General features: G+C 51.9%; 3 protein-coding genes across 3 annotated transcripts; 2 read left to right on the top strand and 1 right to left on the bottom strand.

Annotated features, from left to right (window-relative positions):
- Nucleotides 1–8,782: 8,782 nt before the first annotated feature.
- CORC01_09356 (uncharacterized protein) lies at nt 8,783–9,124 on the top strand (the record flags this gene model as incomplete). Its single annotated transcript, XM_022620985.1, has 1 exon — nt 8,783–9,124. One exon carries the CDS (start codon nt 8,783–8,785, stop codon nt 9,122–9,124), a length of 342 nt encoding a protein of 113 aa, XP_022472507.1.
- A 2,591-nt stretch (nt 9,125–11,715) lies between these two features.
- On the top strand, nt 11,716–14,713 carry CORC01_09355 (fucose permease; the record flags this gene model as incomplete). The annotated part of the gene is made up of 2 exons (XM_022620984.1): nt 11,716–12,021; nt 12,080–14,713. The coding sequence occupies 2 exons, from the start codon at nt 11,716–11,718 to the stop codon at nt 14,711–14,713; spliced, it is 2,940 nt and encodes a 979-aa protein (XP_022472506.1).
- Nucleotides 14,714–14,935: 222 nt separating this feature from the next.
- CORC01_09354 (dihydroorotate dehydrogenase) lies at nt 14,936–15,985 on the bottom strand (the record flags this gene model as incomplete). The annotated part of the gene is made up of 1 exon (XM_022620983.1): nt 14,936–15,985. The coding sequence occupies one exon, from the start codon at nt 15,983–15,985 to the stop codon at nt 14,936–14,938; it is 1,050 nt and encodes a 349-aa protein (XP_022472505.1).
- Between the last annotated feature and the right edge of the window lie 3,916 nt (nt 15,986–19,901).

Raw genomic sequence — 19,901 nt, 5'->3', positions numbered from 1 at the left:
GGGGGACTGTACGATTCAACGGTTCATGCGGTCTCGGCTCTTCAGTCGATGCCGCGGTCATTAGTCCTGCACTACGATACCTCTTTTAGTTGAAGGCAATTTTCTTTTGGATACTGGATCACAACACCTAGGGCCAGCGGTCATCATTTAGAGACTTGGTTGTGGGGGAACAAAATATTCATGAGGATGGAAACGGCACTTCTGGGGGAGCTCTTGACGAAGGAATGATCTAGCATGCGTGGGAGTTTCGGTCAACTGTTTACTCGGGGATGTATAAGATGCATAATAAGCACGCAGAGACCATAGCCTTTTTGAACAAGGCCGGTTTCGACGAGTAGGGAAGGTTGCCATTCTTGGTCGCTGAGCGACGGGTCTCGATACGGGCCAACTCTAGGTGTGCCCTACTGTGGTCCGCTTTTAGGTATTTTGAGCTTCTGAGAGTTCTGGACTTCGTCCAAGTCCATGCTCATCAGAGCCTGTCAAAAAACAAATTCAAAACAGATTTACAAGACAATTTCTGACGTGAGCTCTATATCAATTGGCGTGAGTTCCATCCCCGTACAATTGGCGAGAAAAAAGGCAATTGAATACCGGCATGACGCTGTTTCTACGCCGTTCAAACGCATCATTTCTGATCCAATGGCCTGGTGTGCGGTCCCACGGTTTCTGCACGCATGGCACTATTCCCCGGAATGTCTTTCCAACGCATCTTAGATGCCAAGACTGTGAACCTTGGTTCACGCGTGAAATTCAACGAGATGAGCACCAGGGAGCGGGGTGAAACCCGCCGTTGCTCGAATCTTGGCATTTATTCATGTTGCAGGGAAATACCAGGGTAGGGTGGTGATCTTAGGTGGTGTCTTTGGAGTCTGGGGAAGGACGGGGAAAGAGCGGGGGAAAGAAAGCGTCGCCGTTGACCTCGGTGGGACGGGCTTAGGGTACCGAGGTGCGTCGCTACCCCCCCTCCCTAGTCGATGTGGCATGGGGCGGGGGACCGGTGAAGTGGAGACGGCGGGGAAACCGGAAAGGATTGGGTGGGGGGGGGGGGGGGGGGGGGGGGGGGGGGGGGGGGGGGGGGGGGGGGGGGGGGGGCCCGGGGGGGGGGGGGGGGGGGGGGGGGGGGGGGGGGGGGGGGGGGGGGGGGGGGGGGGAGGGGGAGGGGGGTGGGGGGGGGGGGGGGGGGTCCCGTGTTGTGTCTTGTGTAACTCCCAAGAGACCATGTCAATAGGGTTGCGGGAAAAGCCACGGCCAAGCTTTCTTCGTGTAGGACAATGTTGATACCGCGGTATTTGCAGACGGATCGGAACGGTTCGAGAAGAGAAAGAATGTACTACACGCGAGTGACTTTTGACTTTTGTATATCAGAGTTTCTCTTCTTTTTCCCTTACCTACCCAATCCCCTGCGTTGGTGAAGAGGGTGTATACAGTAGGGACGGTGCATGCGGCTCCGTGGTTACATGGCTCTCGATTGAGTTGGATGGGGCGGGTGGGGGATGCGCTGAATTAGCACGACGAATAGGGCGCGATTGGGACATTCTGGGCTTTCTTGCCTCTTGCGGAGCACCGGGCCGTCGCATCTCTGGCCCTTGAGAAGAGAAAAAGAAGCGGCAGCAGTCTGTAGAAGGGGGGGGAAGGGGGGGGAGTATAGGTATGGCACGGTTTTTCCTGTGGGCGTTATGGGTTTTGGGTACGAGGTGGTATTGAGATTGGGGCGAGAACCACCTGCCGGTTGGGGTACCTACATTTGAGAATGAGTCGCGGTGGTCGATCTAGGGGTCTGGGGTTTCGTCCAGGGTGTTATCAGCAAACGTGCCGCGGGACGGACGAGGTAGTATCCGTACTCAAGCGAGAGTGAGGGAGCGACTTAAAGAAAAAGGCGGTGGGAGGGGGGGGGGCAATGGTTCTTGTTGAGTTTAGTGATCGTGACTGGGGTTTTTCAGCTGAGGGGCTAAAATGATGGTTGATATGATGATCGTCTTATAGAAGGATCATTAGGAAGAGGGATGAAGGTTGTCGTTGGTTGACGAGCGAGCGTCGTTGGGGATGGACGGCTGAAAGGGAACGCGGACGGCTGTACAGAGTACCCGAACAGAGTAGCGTAGGTGAGTGCTGGTTTTCCGTGGGTTGAGCAATCTCGGATTCTGACGGGGCAACTGGAGGATCGGCGGCGCGTCGTGCATGATGCCTAGGTGAGGGGGTGCTTTGCTGAGAGGGTTAAGGGGTCAGTAGGGATGTTGGTTCCGGAGGCTGGTCAACCTTTGGATTGCCCGAGGTGAAGGTTGTACGACGTGATGCTACATTGTGGGTTCGCGGGGCATGTCGGTCGGAGGGTAATATGGGTTTGGGAGAGGATGATTGGGAGAGAGGCGGCAAGGTCTTGTGTCACGATGTGATGGTATTGGTTGGTTGCGAGTTGTGGCTTTGGTGTGAGAGGTACTGTGACTGGTGACTGCGCCCTGAGGTACTCAGCACGAGGTCTACGATATCGATAGACGAAGCACCTCGGCCTTGACAAGTTTTCATATTAGTTAGATACGCTTATGGAAGGCTGCTTGAACAGCGTGCCGCTAATCGAAGCAGCCGAATGATTTCCTGTCCCTTGGGAAGCAAAAAGGGGCGGGGAGGATAAAAGTCACTCCGTGATCATCAACAGGTGAGGATGGAGACCATGCTGATAGAGAAGCTGACCACATTACATTTGTGGCTAGTCGAAAGAAGATTGATTCGAGATCTTTCAGTTAAACAAGATTAGGCCACATATCAGTTCCGGTTGTTAGAAGGCTACGGTTGGTGAGTTGATGAAGGCGAAAAGACAAGTAAGCAGGAGTTCCAACAAACTTCGCTCGAATGCTTTGCCGTTCCCGTAAAGTCGGGCTGCTTTCTTCACGCACAGCTGAACGTGACCTATTCGAAACACTGTTCTACCTAGCCAGCCTGTGCAAGCCCTTGACTGAGCTTTCGGATTGTTGGTGGATAAGTATAGGAGACAAAGGAGTTTAGGGTGATGATCTAAAGAGAATGTTGAGGTTTTCCTAAGTGTATAATGACTTGCGGCTTAGGTAGATAAGGTATGCTCGAGGTGTCCCTCAAGTGTGAGGTCAAGTGATGGGTTCTCGCTAGCTGTCGAGGCACACCGGGTTATTCTGTGATTCAAGTCTTATTTAGAGCGTTTCTGTCTCTTATCTACTACCAGGCCATGTCTACTGTGCAAAGCCTCCCGGAGCATCAGTCTGGCAGTGACTAGCTTGGTAGCAGTAGTAACAAAGACTCGCTCACCACCAGAGCAGAGTTGGCTGGACACCCCCAGTATACCACGGCGAAAAGAAAGACAACCGTTTTGGCCATTTCCATGCTCTAGCTAGTTCCTTATTGACGACCCGACATCGAAGATCGCGGCAAATGCCTCGAGCCCCCACTCGGACGGGATAACTAAAGACTGTTGATTGAGCTTCGCTTCGCCCTCAAGCTGCATACATAGCCTTGGAAGCACCGCCGAATAGATTGGATACAGCATCTCAATACAATGAAAACATGTTACAGCGTAGTCTGATGATATTGATATGCTAAGTAACGGCACCTCGCGAGCCAACAAGCAATAGGAGAAACCCAGTAAGGACATATAGAATTCACAAACGACAACTCTGTCGCGGTGAACTATCCAAAGAGACTTGGGGCCCCACCGGATGAGATGACTCAAGAAATACAAACATGCCTGACCCTCCAGCCTTTCCAAGCTCTTGCCTGAATACACCCTCTCATATCTCATCCATATTCACCCAATCCGCATATCTCAAAAACCTGGGAGCATTGGCTATCGGAAAGTAGCGCTTTGAAGAACTTGGAACGTACATATTTTGTAGTATTACGTCCACACTCACGCTTGAGCTCATGCTATACTCATTATGAGAAAGAAACAAGCTCGAGAACACGTCAAAGAGCCCATGAGGTCTGTCCAAGTTCAACGGCCAGGGAGCCGCCGCAAGAAGCCTGGCTGTCAAGAGACATGAGCATGGAAAGCTTTTCAGCAAGGTCTCTGAGGTTCCGCTGACAAGAAGCCTCTTATATGACCGCACGTTTTCTACTTCCATTCCGGTTGCTTGTTGTATCCATTCATCCACGAATTATGAATGCTAATACGATGTCTGTATGAGAAATCCGTTAAAAAGCTTCCGCGATGACGACCCGCAGGGAGTTGTGTAGTAGACCTGACAGACTTGTTGCCTCTGCATGGGCGAGATTTTACTGCGAAATCAATCTTAATGCCCTTTTGATACTCGAAATATAATACTGGTGGGCAAAACCTGGTGCTTACCCCTAGAGCTCGTGGGTAAGACAGCGGGGAGTATCAGTGGACGAACTCCGCGTCTTTGGAACAAGTACTAACACACAAGCCGACTACTAGATGTGAATCAATAGTCAGGAAGGCCCATATAGTACATACAAGTCCCTTGCGGCAGCAAGATAGACAGGGCCTTCCCAGTAACACTCTTCAGACCTATCATGGCGGGAGGGAGCTCTAGTCAATGTGATCGGCATCCCGCACAGTGAAGCGATTCCTCAATCTTCACAGTGGCACTGGTGATTATCCGCGAATTGGGATTATACGATAGAGCAATGTCCTACAGGTAAGAGAGATATCAAGACGAGGCGCCGTTTTTTCTTTTCAAATTATCGACTTGGAGGGTACAGAAAGTCGATGGCCGACTGCAGGTAAATCACCAAAAACAGACATCCATCGAGCTGCCATCAACTCGATATGAAAGCATCATTGGCGGCGCGACGAGTAGTGGTACGGGACAGGATAGATGTATAGCCCTCCAAGGAACTGGGACTAGCATTGCGGCTCTCCCCTTTGGACTCGGTATGGATGAACCGGTAGTCTCTCTCTTCTCCTTGAGGTGACGAGGGTCGAATTATTCAAGAATGGGAATCAAATGGTCGCCGACGGCAAAAGTACTTGGTAATTCACGAACAGAAAGAGAGAGCTATTCAAATAGCAGAACTTTTCGGCATAAAGACCGATGAAATAGACGCAGTCACTTTTGACGAAGGTAAGGTAAGTACGCATGAGCGCTGCCATCAGTCAAGACCTCTAGGGATATGTGAGTACGGGGTACGCGAAATAATCATTTCAAATCGGGGAGAAGAAAACGGGAAACCATTAGAATCATCATGTTTGTAACGTGAGGCACTTTTAGCTTACGATAAATATCCCGTTTCTCGAATTCTAAGGTGTACTGTACTACCTAGGAAGGCCGGCTTCATCTAATGGGGCCATCCTGACGCCGAGAGCGAAATTCTCAAGGAGTAACTGTACAACACCTGTTGATCATCTGTGAGAAAAACGAAAGAAGTAGTAGGACATCCCAGACCACAAGCCTCTTTCCCACGACAAGAACCATAAAGAGATGTCCAAAGACTATCCAACATGCATGGGCCACGTATCAAATGACTGCATCACAAACCTGAATAGATGGATTGTAACGCACCCTATCCGCAGCCAAGTCACAAAACACAGAAGGGCGAGGCCAGGATGACTAAAATTGAGATCGGGACCACCAGCAAACAGGTAACCAGAAGACGAGGGCATGCCAAACCCCAACGAACCAGACGACGGATCCCAGCACTACGACTCGTATCCCCGGGGTGAGGCAGATGATGAGCCATCATACCCGTACGGCAACTGACTAGCACGGGCAAAAATTGACTCGAGAAAGATGACTGGGGGAAATATGATGTCTTCTCTTCAAGGTGCCTGTTCTACATAATCCTCAGAATATCTATTTTGCATCAGCATACCACGCCGTAAAAGAAAGCGTCCCACATCCCACACCGAATCGTGCGGCTGGCTGTGTTGAAAGACTGCTTAATCCTAGTTCCACCCCTTTTCGCCGCCTTTCGCTCCTCGACGACGACAGTACAGGGAAACAAATCTACGAACAGCCCGGCACGGCATCTCGGCAGGAGTATAATGGGTCTCCGGCACACCGGAAGGCTCATAAAGTTTAATGATCTGCAGCTCGGAAACTCAAGCAAGATGGGCTTGTGCGCATAGGCCGGTCCGAGAAGTAGTGAAGTAGTGTCTCGAGCGGGCGATGATTTTGTCACAGGTAACAGGGCATGAATTGCGCCGTAGGGCTGAAGTTGACTCTGAATCTGCCTCCCGGATAGTGTTCTCAGTCACATACAACCCACGTGTGGGCGAAAAACGTCTAATAGAAAGCGAAACATCAAAGCCGGCTCGAAAATTCCGGCTGGTTGGCATTTGAGACTCACGTGCCCATGGGGCGACTTGTAGGTTGCGGGATGGTTCCCGAAACCTAGTCTGGTTGACTAGGGCCTCCATCACGAGTCAGATGAAGTCAAACGGAACGAGGCTCAAGCCTCGGAAACATTAAGGCATGGGGCTGAGGAACCAGAGAGTATGTGGAGGATACCGTGTTTAAGTTAAGATGGAGCCATGACGGTTCCGCAGTCATCCTTACTGTGCCCACGAAAGACTCCGCCATATATGTAACATAGAAGTTCACGGCTGCTACTGCCAGAATTACTGGCTTGTTTCAATATGCAGAAGTAAGGCGTCTATCGCAATATACCATGTTGCCATACGAAACAAGTTGAGATGTTTGCATGCGCCATGCAATTCGTCATTGTAAGGTTATGTTTGCCAAATCAAAGAAAGATCGACTTTTGGCAACATGAAGAGACTTGATTGCATGGAGGCCCCTGGGAATGTTCACGAGTAAGTGCTGTATGCTGCTTTGGGTGTGAAGGCAGACTGAGGCAGCACGGCGGTCGAGCTGCTCAAAAGTTTCAGACAGCATCGTAAGTTGTGGGAGGCTACTGCTGTAGAAACGTGCGCGTAGCATATGTTGTGTGGGTATGCTTGTATCCGTCGGGAACTGTGAAGCGCCCAGTCAAAGGCTCTTTTGTTCGCATTAGGAAGTAAGCTCGCCCTGCTCTAGGGCGGCTAGCAGCAGCGAAACGTACATTGACCGTGAGTTCGTATGGCACAGACACTGAGCAGCTTGCCTGCCAGGTGAGTGCACCGATTACGTTTGCTCCATCGACAGCTGCCAATTTTCTTGGCATCGGAAGTCTTTGGAGGGGTCAAAGTCGTACGAGGTTGGGTGCTTCCGCGGAGACTGACTCGCGGAGCCCGTAGATAATGCCTGGCCTCAACGTCAGTCCAATTTGAGGCAGCACCGCCGATACCAAGGTGTCAAGCAGCCAGTGGACGGCAACATGATTGAGGGGGAAAAAACAGCAGTCATCCTGAACAGTCACTCAAAGTCCCAGTCCGAAGTTTTTCCACAAAGTCATCACCTTGAAACCTCTGAGTTGTAGTTGGTGGAAACCGAGTGCTAGGGTAAAATTGATGAACCGATTTCTGCTGCGGTCCGCAGTCACAGTTCGCACCCGGAGGTTATCGATGATTTCTTGCTGGGACTCGATACTGTTGCTGACCTGGGGGTATTTTTATCGGGTGGACTTTCCGCCGTGGAGTCTTGGCGTTGATATAACGAGATCGAAAGATGGTTCTTTTAGACCGGTTCGGATGACGTTGTTTCCCCATGGAGCGGGCATCATGTTGACGACTTTCAGTTTCGGAATAGGGCGATCTTTTGACTCTGTTCGGGGGGTTGGCTGTAAAGTCGGTAACTTTCCAGTCACAGTCTACCCACGAACCAGGCATGCTTACCGCATTCAACGTGTTGCGGTTGCTGGTTGAGTGGAAATCGAATTGGCCGTGCAAGCAAGACTGTGAGACTTCAGCAGGGTCAGCCGAGGTAGGGTTCAATAGCTCGCAAGGTCCTTGGGCATCTCCACTGTCTGTTCTTTGACATGGGCGCCACCGTGAGCTTGTTGCAAAGCCAAGAAAGAAAAATGCCAACAGAATGGATCATGCGGGTTGATGCTCTGGTTTAGGCCAAACCGTCATCCGGAAACGGAAGGACAGTGGCACAACGTGGCCGTGGCCGTGGACTCCGTGGAGAGATGCAGGTGTGGACAGACCGTTGCCGCGAGAGCACATCTACCTCAGGTGCCATGTGTCCGTATAATGGGATTGTTGCGGCGGTAGCGGCGGCGGTGGAAGAGGCAACGTCATGCGCCGCCGTTGACGGCGCAGAACAAAGAAAGCCGGGGTCGGGAATTCTAATTGGAAAACCAAATACCGATCATGGCTGGACGTCGCATTCCATACGATTGATCGCCTTGGCTTACGTATAGAGTGACGGGTTTTCGGTAACTTTTATCGACGCGACGTTCCTTGCCAGATGTATCCGTACCTACCTACCTACATCAATTGAAGGGAAGGGATGGCTGCTGGACGGTTGACAGGTCCGAAAGTGAGGTCCGTTTCACGGATGCTACGGGCGGGATTTCGTCAGGAACACTTGGAGAGTTGATGCGAGCGCCTGCCCAGAATGTCTCCTATCCTTCCGTCCCAAACTGAGGCCATCCTTCTTTCCTTTCAGGTTCGCTTGGGAGGTGCCCCGCCTTGGGTACCTATTTCCGCCACCAAGATGATCGCTTGCCATGAGATGCGAATGGAACGGATCTCCTGCCTCCTGCCATGCCATGCCACCTGTTCCATTGCCACAGACTGGCGGCTGCAACTGCTCCTATTTTCGCTCCTTCTCCTGCGGGCATCCCCTCGCTTGATTGTCAGTCTGCCGTATCCGCGTCGCGCGCCGTCCTGCATCCTTGTGGCTCTCTGGTTCCGTGGTTCCTTCACCTCCTCTTCTCAACCCCCCCAGGGCTCCAATCGATCGACAGAATGGTCCGTATTCGCTGTTGCAGTAAAGCAGAGAATGGCAGGCCGCAGATCACATTACAACCCGCTTTGGCAAGTTTAAGGTCAAAGAGACCCGCCCGCCCTTCGGTCCATTTATCGCGCCATGCTGGGGACCACGTTCGACTTTGTCCACCGCACTTCGCAATCAGCGAAGCATCTACGGATACCACCGAGCGCATTGAACGACCGTCTTGGCAGGAAGACTCTTGGCATCGGCCCTCGGACATTACTTCGGCGAAGTTTTTTTTTTTCTTCAAGTTTTTTTTCTGTCTTCAATTTTCCCACTCTGTCTCAATGTCCCATCTCCTCTGCTGCCGCAAATAGAAACATGGAACGAAGTGACGTTGCTCCACTTTACCAAGGTATTCTCTTACCGGGCACACCATCATCTCCATGGTCAATCCACCACTCCTGCGTGTTTTTCTTGCCGCTCCGCGAAAGATGTCGACATTGTACCACGATATCGCCAAGGACGGAAATGGCTCCAGGCCAGGAAAGGATCTCTCGGATGGGTGGGAAGGGTGGAAGGTTAAACTGTAGCAAAGATGTCGACGGAGATTAGGTTGGTGTTCCCAACGAGCCGGATCTTGCTTCCCAGGATTCAACAACAAGACCTGGGACTCGCACCCTCAATAGGCCAAAAGCGGGAGGCTTCGTACGGAGTCACGCAATACCAAATGGAGGTCGTTGAGGGGGCAAGGGGGGAAGGCTGCGAGTCGTTGACGATTTGTGGGCAGTCGTTCTTAGTAATTGTCGAGTGGACGGACTTGTGGAGCGGATGACTGGTTTCTTCTGCTTTCAAGGTTCCCAAAACGCAAGGCCTCCCTTCCCTCCGGATGCGTTTACCTTGCCTGGCGGACGGGGCATTCGGTAAAGTCCCTTGTCATGTACTTATGGTCCAAAGTACCCATCGTACGGATATACTCCGCGTGTTGCCGAGCCACCTGACGCCCAATGCTCTCACTCGCCTTCTCTTTTCTTATTTCCCTCGCAGTATTTGCAACCTGTTGCATCCTTGCAGGTGGAGGAAAAACGGAGGAGGCTAAGAAGCTTTCATTCGTCTCGCAGTGTGGCAGTCTCATCCTGGGTGTGCCTGGGTCCGGGCGGGATGAGTCTCGTCCAACTTTGCCCGAAAAGGCCCAGAATCCGGGGTAGTCCCGCCATGTCCAGATGGCTGATTGGCTTGCAGGGTGCCGAGGATCGACGTTTCTATGTCATCGCCCACCGCCCATTATTACGCCAGTCCGCAGTGTCTGCGCTACTGCAAGCCCGCCGCATTTCTTTGCCAAGTACTCCTTACAGCGTGGGTACTTTCGCGTCGCAATAACATCCACCCAGCTGCCAAGTATTGCCCGAGGTCTGCTTACCTGGCCGGGCGGCTGGCGCGAACCCAACCCTTCTTCCGTCTCTCCTCCTTTGCCTGCTCGCACAAGGTTGCGATGAGAAAGAGAAAAGACTGAAAAGCCACCCGACACCACGAGTTCCAGCACGCCGATGCGCACCGCCGAACCTGCGGAGACTCCACCGCCGCAGCACACCGTTTGATTTTCCCGCCTCTTCTGACTTGTCCTTCGTCCGTCGACCCGACCCGATACGCACAAGACATTAATGCCTTTTGCCTATCAAACCTTACCTTTTAGTACGCATCACACAACGGGCAATTTAGAACCTAATTTAGTCCACTCGGTTACCCGTCACCACAGCTTAGCCTCCAATTCTTGTTCATCTATTCGACATCATTTCCGTCAACCAGTCACTCGACCAGTCACCGCCACGGTGGAGTCCAGCGGTACCGGAGAGGGCCAACGACCAATCTCGCTCTGCCACTCCCACGAGCTCATCCCGCCACGACCGCCCTGCCTATGGTCCCCATCAATCCGCATCGTCATCCACTCAGACGCCCCGCTGCCCCAAGGGACTCCATGGTACCTGCCCAGTGCTGCGAATCTCCATCGCCTTTGTCCTGGATCGGAAAACTCTGCAACGGCTGCCACAGGCGGTGGGAACGCAATCACGACGACTGAATGAAGAGCACGAGTCCACCAGCCCACGCGACGGCCCCGTCAACGCAAACCATCCACCCACAAGTCACCACCAGTCAAACCAGCCATTCCCGACCCGACACCACACCTTAGACAAGCATTAGCCTGCAGAGGAGGCGCCCAGCATCACCTACCTCGCCTCGAGCTGTCGTTCTTTGCTCCAGCTATCCCATCCCGTATTTTCGACCTTTTTGCTCTGGCTCTATTTTTCTTCCCTTCCTCTTCCCAACAAACGTGCAGACCTTCTCCCGCTGGGCCGTGTCTGTTTCCCTCGCTTGCGCCCAGCGCCCACGTTACGTTTGCCTTGCCAGCCCTCTTCGCCTACACCGCCGCTAACCTCGTCAACGACTTGTACGACGCTGCGCCATCTGTTCCTGCCAATTACGCGCCGCGGCTTTGTCGGACGTCACACACCACTCGAACTGCCAGTTACGAAGATATTCGCGCAAGCTTACAGCTAGAAGGATTGGACGACTGCCACCCGACGCTCAAACTTACGACTTTCCCACCCCAGCCTTTCGCCTAACGCCCGATTCATTAGGACTGCACCCAGCACTGACGAATTCCCGACCCCGAATTATCGCCAACGACGCCTCGAACCCATCGGACCAGAGCTTGCATTGCCCCTCCGCTTTTTTGATCTCACCCCGCGAATAATAGCACCACCGCCGACCTTACCCATCCGAGGTTTTCAATATTGAGCGTGATTGCGCAGCAATACCAACCCATTCGACTGCGTCCATGTGTCAGAGCCCAAAGTCATGGCATGGTTGTCATCGGTGTCAAGTTAACCACCCTACACCTCTCGCCAAACCTCCGTGGTGGTGAATCTCCCTCGAGTTTCCCGGATTGGTCGCCATCTTGTCGCCGAGCATGTCATCTGCCGATGCCGCAGATGATAGCATCCCGGATCGCGGTCCGGCAGTATTTGCCGTGACGGCCGCAACATTCGTCTTAGCGAGTGTGATGGTTGCTGCCCGTTTATTTTGCCGGCGATGGATTGTCAGAAATGTCAGCTGGGACGACAAGATTATGTTCTTTGCCTGGATGATTGCTTTTGGATTATCATTCACCATTTGCTTTGGTACTCGAAAAGGTTTGGGTCGCTTCGACGAAAATATACCCTCGGGCCACTGGAATTCCTTACGAGAGTGCGAATATGTCTTTTCGATACTCTATGTGAGTACCGCCGTTGTGCTGAGACACTGGCTCCGGTGCATTACTCACACAACTACAGAATCCCGCCCTGATGGCGACCAAGACCAGCATTTTGATCTTCTACCTCCGCCTCTCTAAGAATACGAAAAAGGTGCTCCGGTTTGCTTCTTGGGTGACTTTGGGCATCGTCAACCTAGCAGGCACTGTACTCACCCTCATCAACATCTTCCAATGTCGACCTGTTCAGGCGGCATGGGAAATCTGGCGGGACACTTCGCAATGCATCCCGCTGCTAACGGAATTCATCTGCTCTGCTCCCATCAACATCGTAACCGATCTAGCCATCCTAGCGTTGCCGATTCCGGTTCTCACGGGAATGAGATTGCCGCCGAGGCAAAAAATCATTCTCGTACTCACTTTTACCATTGGTATATTCGTTACTATTGTGGACGTCGTCCGAATCTACTACCTACAGCAAGCCGTTAGCTCGGTGCCCACTGGCGGCATTTCGAGCGATCCCAGTTCCCACTTTGGTGGTACACCCGATTTCGCTTGGAATTCGTCCTTGTCATTCATGTGGTCAGCCGTCGAAGTCAACGTGGGAATGGCTTGCGCGTGTATCCCTACCCTCAAGCCGCTAATCATCAAGATTCTGCCTGCCATGATCATCGACCCGGACGGAACGAGATCGAGCACGCAAACCGAAAAGGACATCCTGGACAGTCCTAGAAATCGAACCGGTAGCGACGGTCTTGTGTCGCCAACGAATCCGAACGATCGCGGCTCAGTCAATATCCAAGAGCCCCCGGCAACACTCCGTGCCAGCCGAGATATGAACGGAGCCTCAAACACGGACGAATACGATATGACAGCACTCGAGTTCTTGACAACACCGGATATGACATTGGCCGAGTACGAGGCAACCGGGGCGGGAAGAATCGGCGGCGTTCCCAACAGGGCCTCTATAGCGACGAGCAGAGAAAACACCATCTACTTTGGTTTCGTCAACATGAAGCGTCCAAAGAGCATGGTCAAGTGCGACGCTCAAGAATCACTCCGGTACTGCCTAGTGGTCACAATCCTCTTTCTCATGTGGGGCATCTCTTACGGTCTTCTCAACACCCTCAACAACGTCATTTCCGGCGTGTCAGGCATGACCGTCGCGCAAACTCTGGGCCTCACAACCGCTTACTTTGGCGGCGGTTACTTCTTTGGCCCCTTGCTGGTCGGAGAGTGGATTCTAAGGCGGGACGAACATCATCGCAGAAACCGCAAGAACAACAAACGCGATGCAGAGAGTGTTGGTGGCTTCAAAGTTACTTTCATTGTTGGGCTCTGCTTTTACGGTGTCGGAACCATCATTTTCTGGCCATCTGCTGTCACCAAGTCGTGGGGCGGTTTCTTGCTCAGCAACTTTGTAGTTGGCTTTGGCCTATCTGTTCTCGAGACAGGAGCCAATGCTTTCTTAATTCTCTGCGGGCCGCCAGAGTTCGGAGAAACACGACTACTTCTTGCTCAAGGTATCCAAGGTGTCGGCTCTGTTTTGAGCGGCCTAATGGCCCAAAGGGTCTTCTTCACCAAGATCACCAACCAGGGTGGCTCGGATTCTGTAACGCTGCTGAACGTACAGTGGACGTACCTTGCCATCACACTGCTTTGCGTCGCCCTTGGCCTATTCTTTTACTATATGCCGCTCCCAGAATTGAACGACAACGAATTGCAAGAATCAGCAGACCGACTTCCAGTCAACCCTCAGAAACGCAGCATTGGCGGTTTGCAACTGCGCACATGGAGTTTGATCCTGGCCGTACTCGCACAGTGGACGTACGTCGCTTGCCAGGAAAGCAACAATATCTTCTTCCGCGCACTTGCCATAGCCATCCTTCCTGATCGGGAAGATGGCGGTACCGCTGCTACGAATGCCGATACAAGCCCAGGCGAAAACAGCGACAAGCCTCCTGGCCTCACAATAGGCGTCACTGACTATCATCTCATTGCGCACAGTGCATTCGCCATTTCGCGATTCATTGTTGCTTACTTGACCTATCTCTCGGTGCGCAACCCACGCATGCCGAAACCGAGAACGTGGTTGGCCATCAGCGTCGGTCTCTCCATATTGTTCGCCCTTCTCACTGTGGTCTTACAGCCGTCGGATCCGAACCTCCTGATGATTGCCGTCATCCTCTTCTACTTCGCCGAAGGACCTGTGTGGCCCCTGATCTTCGCCATCGGCCTACGCGGCCAAGGCAGGCGTACTAAGCGTGCTGCTGCCTTTATCACTATGGGTGGCTCCGGCGCAGCGTTCTTCCCGTACATTATCTACGCGGTCATTAATACCGGCGTTTCGGTGCAACTTTCGTTCGTCATCATCGTCGCCTTGTTCGTTCTCACAGGCTTCTACCCCATATGGCTTGCGTTTGTGCGTGACGCCAAGACAATGACAGATCCTGCCCACTCCTATATATCCCCCGAGGAGCGCGTTTCCGGAGAGGATGAGATCGACATCAATCGCCAACTTAGGAGGCGCAGGCGAACGCTCTCCACAATTGCGGCCAAGAGCAAGCGAGGCAGCATTTTCAGCAAGATACCCCACCTGGGGAGGACCAACGGCGAGAGCGTCACACCGCCAGCAGTAGAGCATTCTGAAGAAAAGAATGACTCCACTAAAGGATCTGAGGGGAGCAACGATACCCATCAATCTCTGATAGTGTGAGCGAGTGAAATGTTTGATTTTTTGTGCGACACTAGGCCTATCAGCCTTCATATTAATTGCTATATACCCAATGATAATGATGTTCAATGAAATAAAAGTCATGATTTTATATTCCATGCACTCACTATACAAGATTCGTTTTGAAATTTGGAGAAATAGCTCTATATCTACAGTAATACCATGTGAACGTCGTGATATCATGATACCCTCTACGAGCATGACTCAATGTTTGTGTATACCAGAAGCAATCTTCTCGAAAACTTGTATCCCTTCTCTTCCCAAAGCTGTCCCGACCCCAACCGCGTAAGCACCAACACTCTTCATCCGCCTAAACCCATCCGCGTCCGAGACGCCACCGACACCAATGACCTTGATGTGTAATAATTCTGGCTCACGGGAGACCAAGTCCGCAATAGTCTTTACATTCCCCAGAGCCAACGGATGCAACGGTGCTCCCGCCATCCCCCCGAGTCCAGACCCCGGAAGTCGCGGATTCGAAACGCCGTCTTCCTCGCCGCCATCGAGCAAAAGACAGGAACCGAGCGTGTTGACGGCAGTGATGAAGCTGATTTTGCAGGGCACCTTCAGCATGGCCTTGGCCGTGACGACAGTGGAGTCCTCACGCAGGGCAGCGATGAGCTCGGCGTAGTGCGCTGGGTGGGTGTACGGAGGCGTCTTGAGGCCGACGGGGATGATCGGGTCCCGGGGCAAAGCTGCTAGGTAGGCGCGGAGCTGGGTGCGGTCCGAGGCGGGGGGCGCGGCTGTGGCGATGTTGGGGCAGGAGAGGTTGATTTCCATTGCGAGCGGGTGTTTTGTCCCCGAGGCAAAGGCGGTGATGAGGCGGTAGCATTCTGCGATCTCGGAGGGGGAGCCGGTGACGGAGATGATGATTTGTTTGCAGTGGTGGTGGCCTTCGATTTTCTTGTCTTCGGGAAGCTGCGCGATAAAGTCGAGGTAGGTCGAGAGGGGGAGGGGTGAGTAGCCCAAGTTATTGAGGGATGCGACGTTCTCGGGGCCGATGTTGGGGGGTGCTTGGGGAGTGGAGGAGTTTGGCGCGGAGGACGGTTTCGTGGTGGAGGGGTCGAAGAAGGCGTACTGGTGTGCGGCGTCGTTGTGGGCGAAGCCGGTGAGGAGGGAGGTTCTTGTTGTGAGGGCGCCCGTGTGGGGGCAGGCGTGGAGGCGGTGGAGGTCCTCGAGGGTTGTGCACCACGGATTTGCTGAATTTAGGAGCGGCGGGGAGATTTTGAGCTCGGGGGGAGGAGGGGACTCCATGGCTGGAGGTTGTTGTTGTTGTGAAGTAAGTTTAGGGAGGGCTGAAGTGTGAGGAGGAGAGTTGAGAAGAGGTGAAGTACAGTGTTGATGTTGATGGGATTTGGGGATGTTTTGTGTAAGAGATGAATGGGACGATGAGATATGAGGTGAGTGGTATAAGAGGGACGGATGTCGTGAGGATCACGTATCGCCCCGCGGGGCGTCGGGGCGCGGGGCGGGGTTGTGATAAGATAAGACATCCGGTGAGGTCCGAGGACGGGCGGGTGGGGCGGGGCGCCCGGGTCGTCCGACTTCGGTTGCTCGGAATCCCTGATGCCTCGGAAGATGTCAAAGATGGTCTTGCGTCTTATTCGTAATGGGAATTTGGGGTAATAGGCTTATTCCCGTTTTCTTCTTGCCTGATGAGCATCTGAGTAGGTGGTTGGTAGAGGCACCCTTGGGGAGCCGGATTGCAGGTCGGCATGTTTAGCGAGCGTTGATGGGGCGCGGTCAATGCCGGGCTGCTTGCTTACCTTGTGTCTTCATGATTTGTCTTTTTTTCCCCTTTTATCTTATTCTGCATGAGATATCCTGGCTCCAAGGGCTTTGAACTGGGGTCACCTTTGTACACACCACTTTTGTTAGCATTTGAAGCGATCGAGGATGATTGAGAGGGAATGACGATGTCGAGTGTAGATTGGTCGTAGATTAGGGAACTTATTGCTCGGCAAGATGTACGTTAGGCTACCTCACCTGTCATGATTATCATCCACAGTGCAGGATGATCAAGTTGCGTGGTAAGTGAGAATCGTGACGTGGTCCGAAAGGTACACGTAATAACACTGCTCATTGCTTTTCATTCGAGGCACTCGTCGTTGAGGTGTTTGAATGTCTTGTAAGTCACGTTTATATATGGTCACACATTCACGAGCCTCCAATCTGTGCCAGATTATGGGTGTCATGTTTATGTCATGTTCGCAGCGAAGACGAGAGATGCTGACGCAAAAGGCTTCACTAGGTCTTCACGATCCCTCACACAGTCTACATGGCTTGAAGAGAAATAGGTGCAGAGGAGCAGGGGAGCTGCTACTTTGACCTGTAATTTCGTATTTGGCCTCGGTATCTCGAATCCAGTAGTATTCCTACACCTTCGAACCAGACTACCAAGGACTAGACTGCGTAACCCGCTTGAGGACAACGATCTTGAAGCATATCAATTTTATTTGGTTTACTGAAGATGTCAAGATGACGATGACTTTGTTGCGGTGGCATTATTCAGTAGGAGCTGACGTTTCCAAATCTGTACGAGCATTAGCCGAGTTGTCTTGTGTTCATGAATGGCCTCGACTCCGGAGAAATGTTGTCAATTACTTTAGGTACTTGGAGGTCTACTTGTAACGGATGGTAACGGCTTGGCTTCTGTTTTATCTTGCAAATATTCTCAACTAGGTGGCATTCCCGGCATCTCTTGGCTGCACTGCCAAGAACGGTTTTGAGTACCTTTTTTTCAAAACGACTCAGCGTCAACTCACCGAGACACTACGTCTTTTGTTGTGATCCCGGGTTAGGAGGATCCCACCCGTCAGTAGCCTTTGGGGCATCCTGTCACAACCGCCGGATTTTGTTCGGCCAGAAGAAATCGTTTGACAGCCGTCTGGTTTGTATGCGGGTGTGGGCACTCATCTGTTGCGGTGTGGCGATTAGATCCTCCGAGTCAACGGACTTATCAGCTGAGAGGTCCGCCGTAGCTTGCGTGTATTCCTCTATAACAAACTTTCTAGTATAGACGAGAGAAAGTAGAGGCATAGTCTATAGCTTCGTTAAATGTTTCCACGACTCGACGAGATTCGGAAAATCGAACACCCTTCTCTCTCTCTCGCCTCCTGACCGACGAGGCTCTCGGTATGAATGAGCGACGAACGAGATGACGTGAGGCACATAGCAGTACAACTGCGTGGCGTAAAGTATTAAAATGCTGCCTCCGTAAGTTCTTAAATAGTGACATAGCGTTGAGTATAAAGAACACAACTACTACTTTCCACCGAGTACTAAACACAATGCCATGGTAATATTATCATTGGCGCGCTAAACATAAGTATCTTACTTACTTGATTTGATTACACATCATAGGCGAATCAACTGAAAACTTATCAAGATAGTACGCTTCAGGCAGAGGATGCTATTCATGTCGCCTATACAGGTAATTTAGAAGGCAAGGATGTTAAATTTGCGAACACGAGTGAGGCCATCAGGCAGTGAACAAATGTGATCGACAAAACGGCACACGTTCTGGCTGACAGCCAAGCAATAGAGTTGTATTCCCACGAATCTAACGTCTGCTGACACTCTGACGCGCCTCCGTTTTGAGAGAGTCCTCGATATCATCACCAACAGGAGTTGTATACTACGACGATATCAAGGAAGCAGGAAGTGTTTTCAATGCGTTGTACGCAATGGCTTCTGTAATTTTATTGCTAGGATCAAGATCATTGAGGTCGATGGATTTGTAAAGCGTTTACTATCTATTGAGGGGCACCAGTGAGCATAAGCTGGATACGGAGCATCCATGTACGGCCTCGCGCCTTTTGCTTCAGTCAAGTTACCTATAGTCGAGAGACTGGCGAGATACGGGATAGAATGCTTCCAAAGAGCAATTCATGGCTACTAAATCCCAGCCGATTGATGAGAAAGCGGCGAAAAATCCACAAGCAGCGTGGTTTCTATTTTCGACGGCGCGAGTGACGCACTTGCCAGTGTGAAAGCCAACAATGTGAAGGCCACGGACGTCGAGGGAGATCCGGGTCGGGCGGTTCATACGAAGAGGTCCTCCATCCATATGGCGACAGTTCTCCACAGCATTGGCGTCCTCCGCAGCGTTCAATAGCATTTAGAGAATCGACTGCACGCGAACATGATATTCAGCTTGGCGAGGAATATAGTAACGAATAGACAACATAATGACGGGAGGCGTGTAAATATTCTATATATATAAGCGTTCGGTTCATCTCGTCTTCCCTCCAAACCCGCTGTCACTGTATTCCGGTACGAATACTAGACTGGTTACACTTGGCGCTGATGGGAAGCGGCATCTGTTAATTATATCCTAATTTTGAACGTCAGACCTTTTAAAGCCATTATCTACGGAGAATCCTGCAGCTACAACGGCCGCCTTGAATTCTATGAGGTCATCATCTCGTCTATCATGAGACTATAGAGTTATTCCCTAAGCAATTTCTTTAATTCGTTCCCTTTTTATGTGATTGTATCGTTCCAGCCGTCCCTGCCGTGTCTTAAAACTCCTTACCCGGAGTGCATATGGGACTTTCACCCTCTGCTAGATTGGAACGGCATCAGCAGAAAATCACACAATACCTTCTTCATATTTCTTCGTTTGATGAAAACCTCTGGTCACGCCGATATACCGGACCCGACCAGCAGGAACCCCTCGGCCTTGATCCGCCAAAATCTTGAAAGACCGAACCTCGCAAGCAGACATTTCAAAGCCCTGGTCTAGAGGTGGGCGCGGGGCGGGCAAGCGGGCTTCAAGGCGTGAGGGTAACTTACGGCCGTCCGCCACATATCGCGGAACGTAGAGCTATCTACTGTAGAGTATGTGATGGTCTCACTCATACACAGCCCCGTCACCGGTGGTCCTGACCACAGGCTTGCTCCTCTCAGTTGATTTAGTGTAAGGCCCAAGGTAGGCATTAAACGCTACCTAAGTCATAGAGGTAATTCATGATGGGCTAATGAGAATTTCAATATGAGAAGAAGGTACGCCTAGCTGTACTTTCTAGCTCCCGAGACTTTCCGAGAACCCGCGCCTCTCCGTAGCCTTCCTCAGAGTAGTCAGTGGGCCAAAGAGGAGGAGCCGCGTTGTCGACTAACTCTCACAAACAAGCTCGCTCTCATGAGTATGGCCTACAACAACCCAGCA

The sequence above is a fragment of the Colletotrichum orchidophilum genome (genome assembly GCF_001831195.1).
Source record: "Colletotrichum orchidophilum strain IMI 309357 chromosome Unknown Scaffold_84.1, whole genome shotgun sequence".
NCBI classification, from domain to species: domain Eukaryota; kingdom Fungi; phylum Ascomycota; class Sordariomycetes; order Glomerellales; family Glomerellaceae; genus Colletotrichum; species Colletotrichum orchidophilum.
Note: the sequence above shows the minus strand (reverse complement) of the source record. Positions and strands in the feature narration are given on the sequence as shown.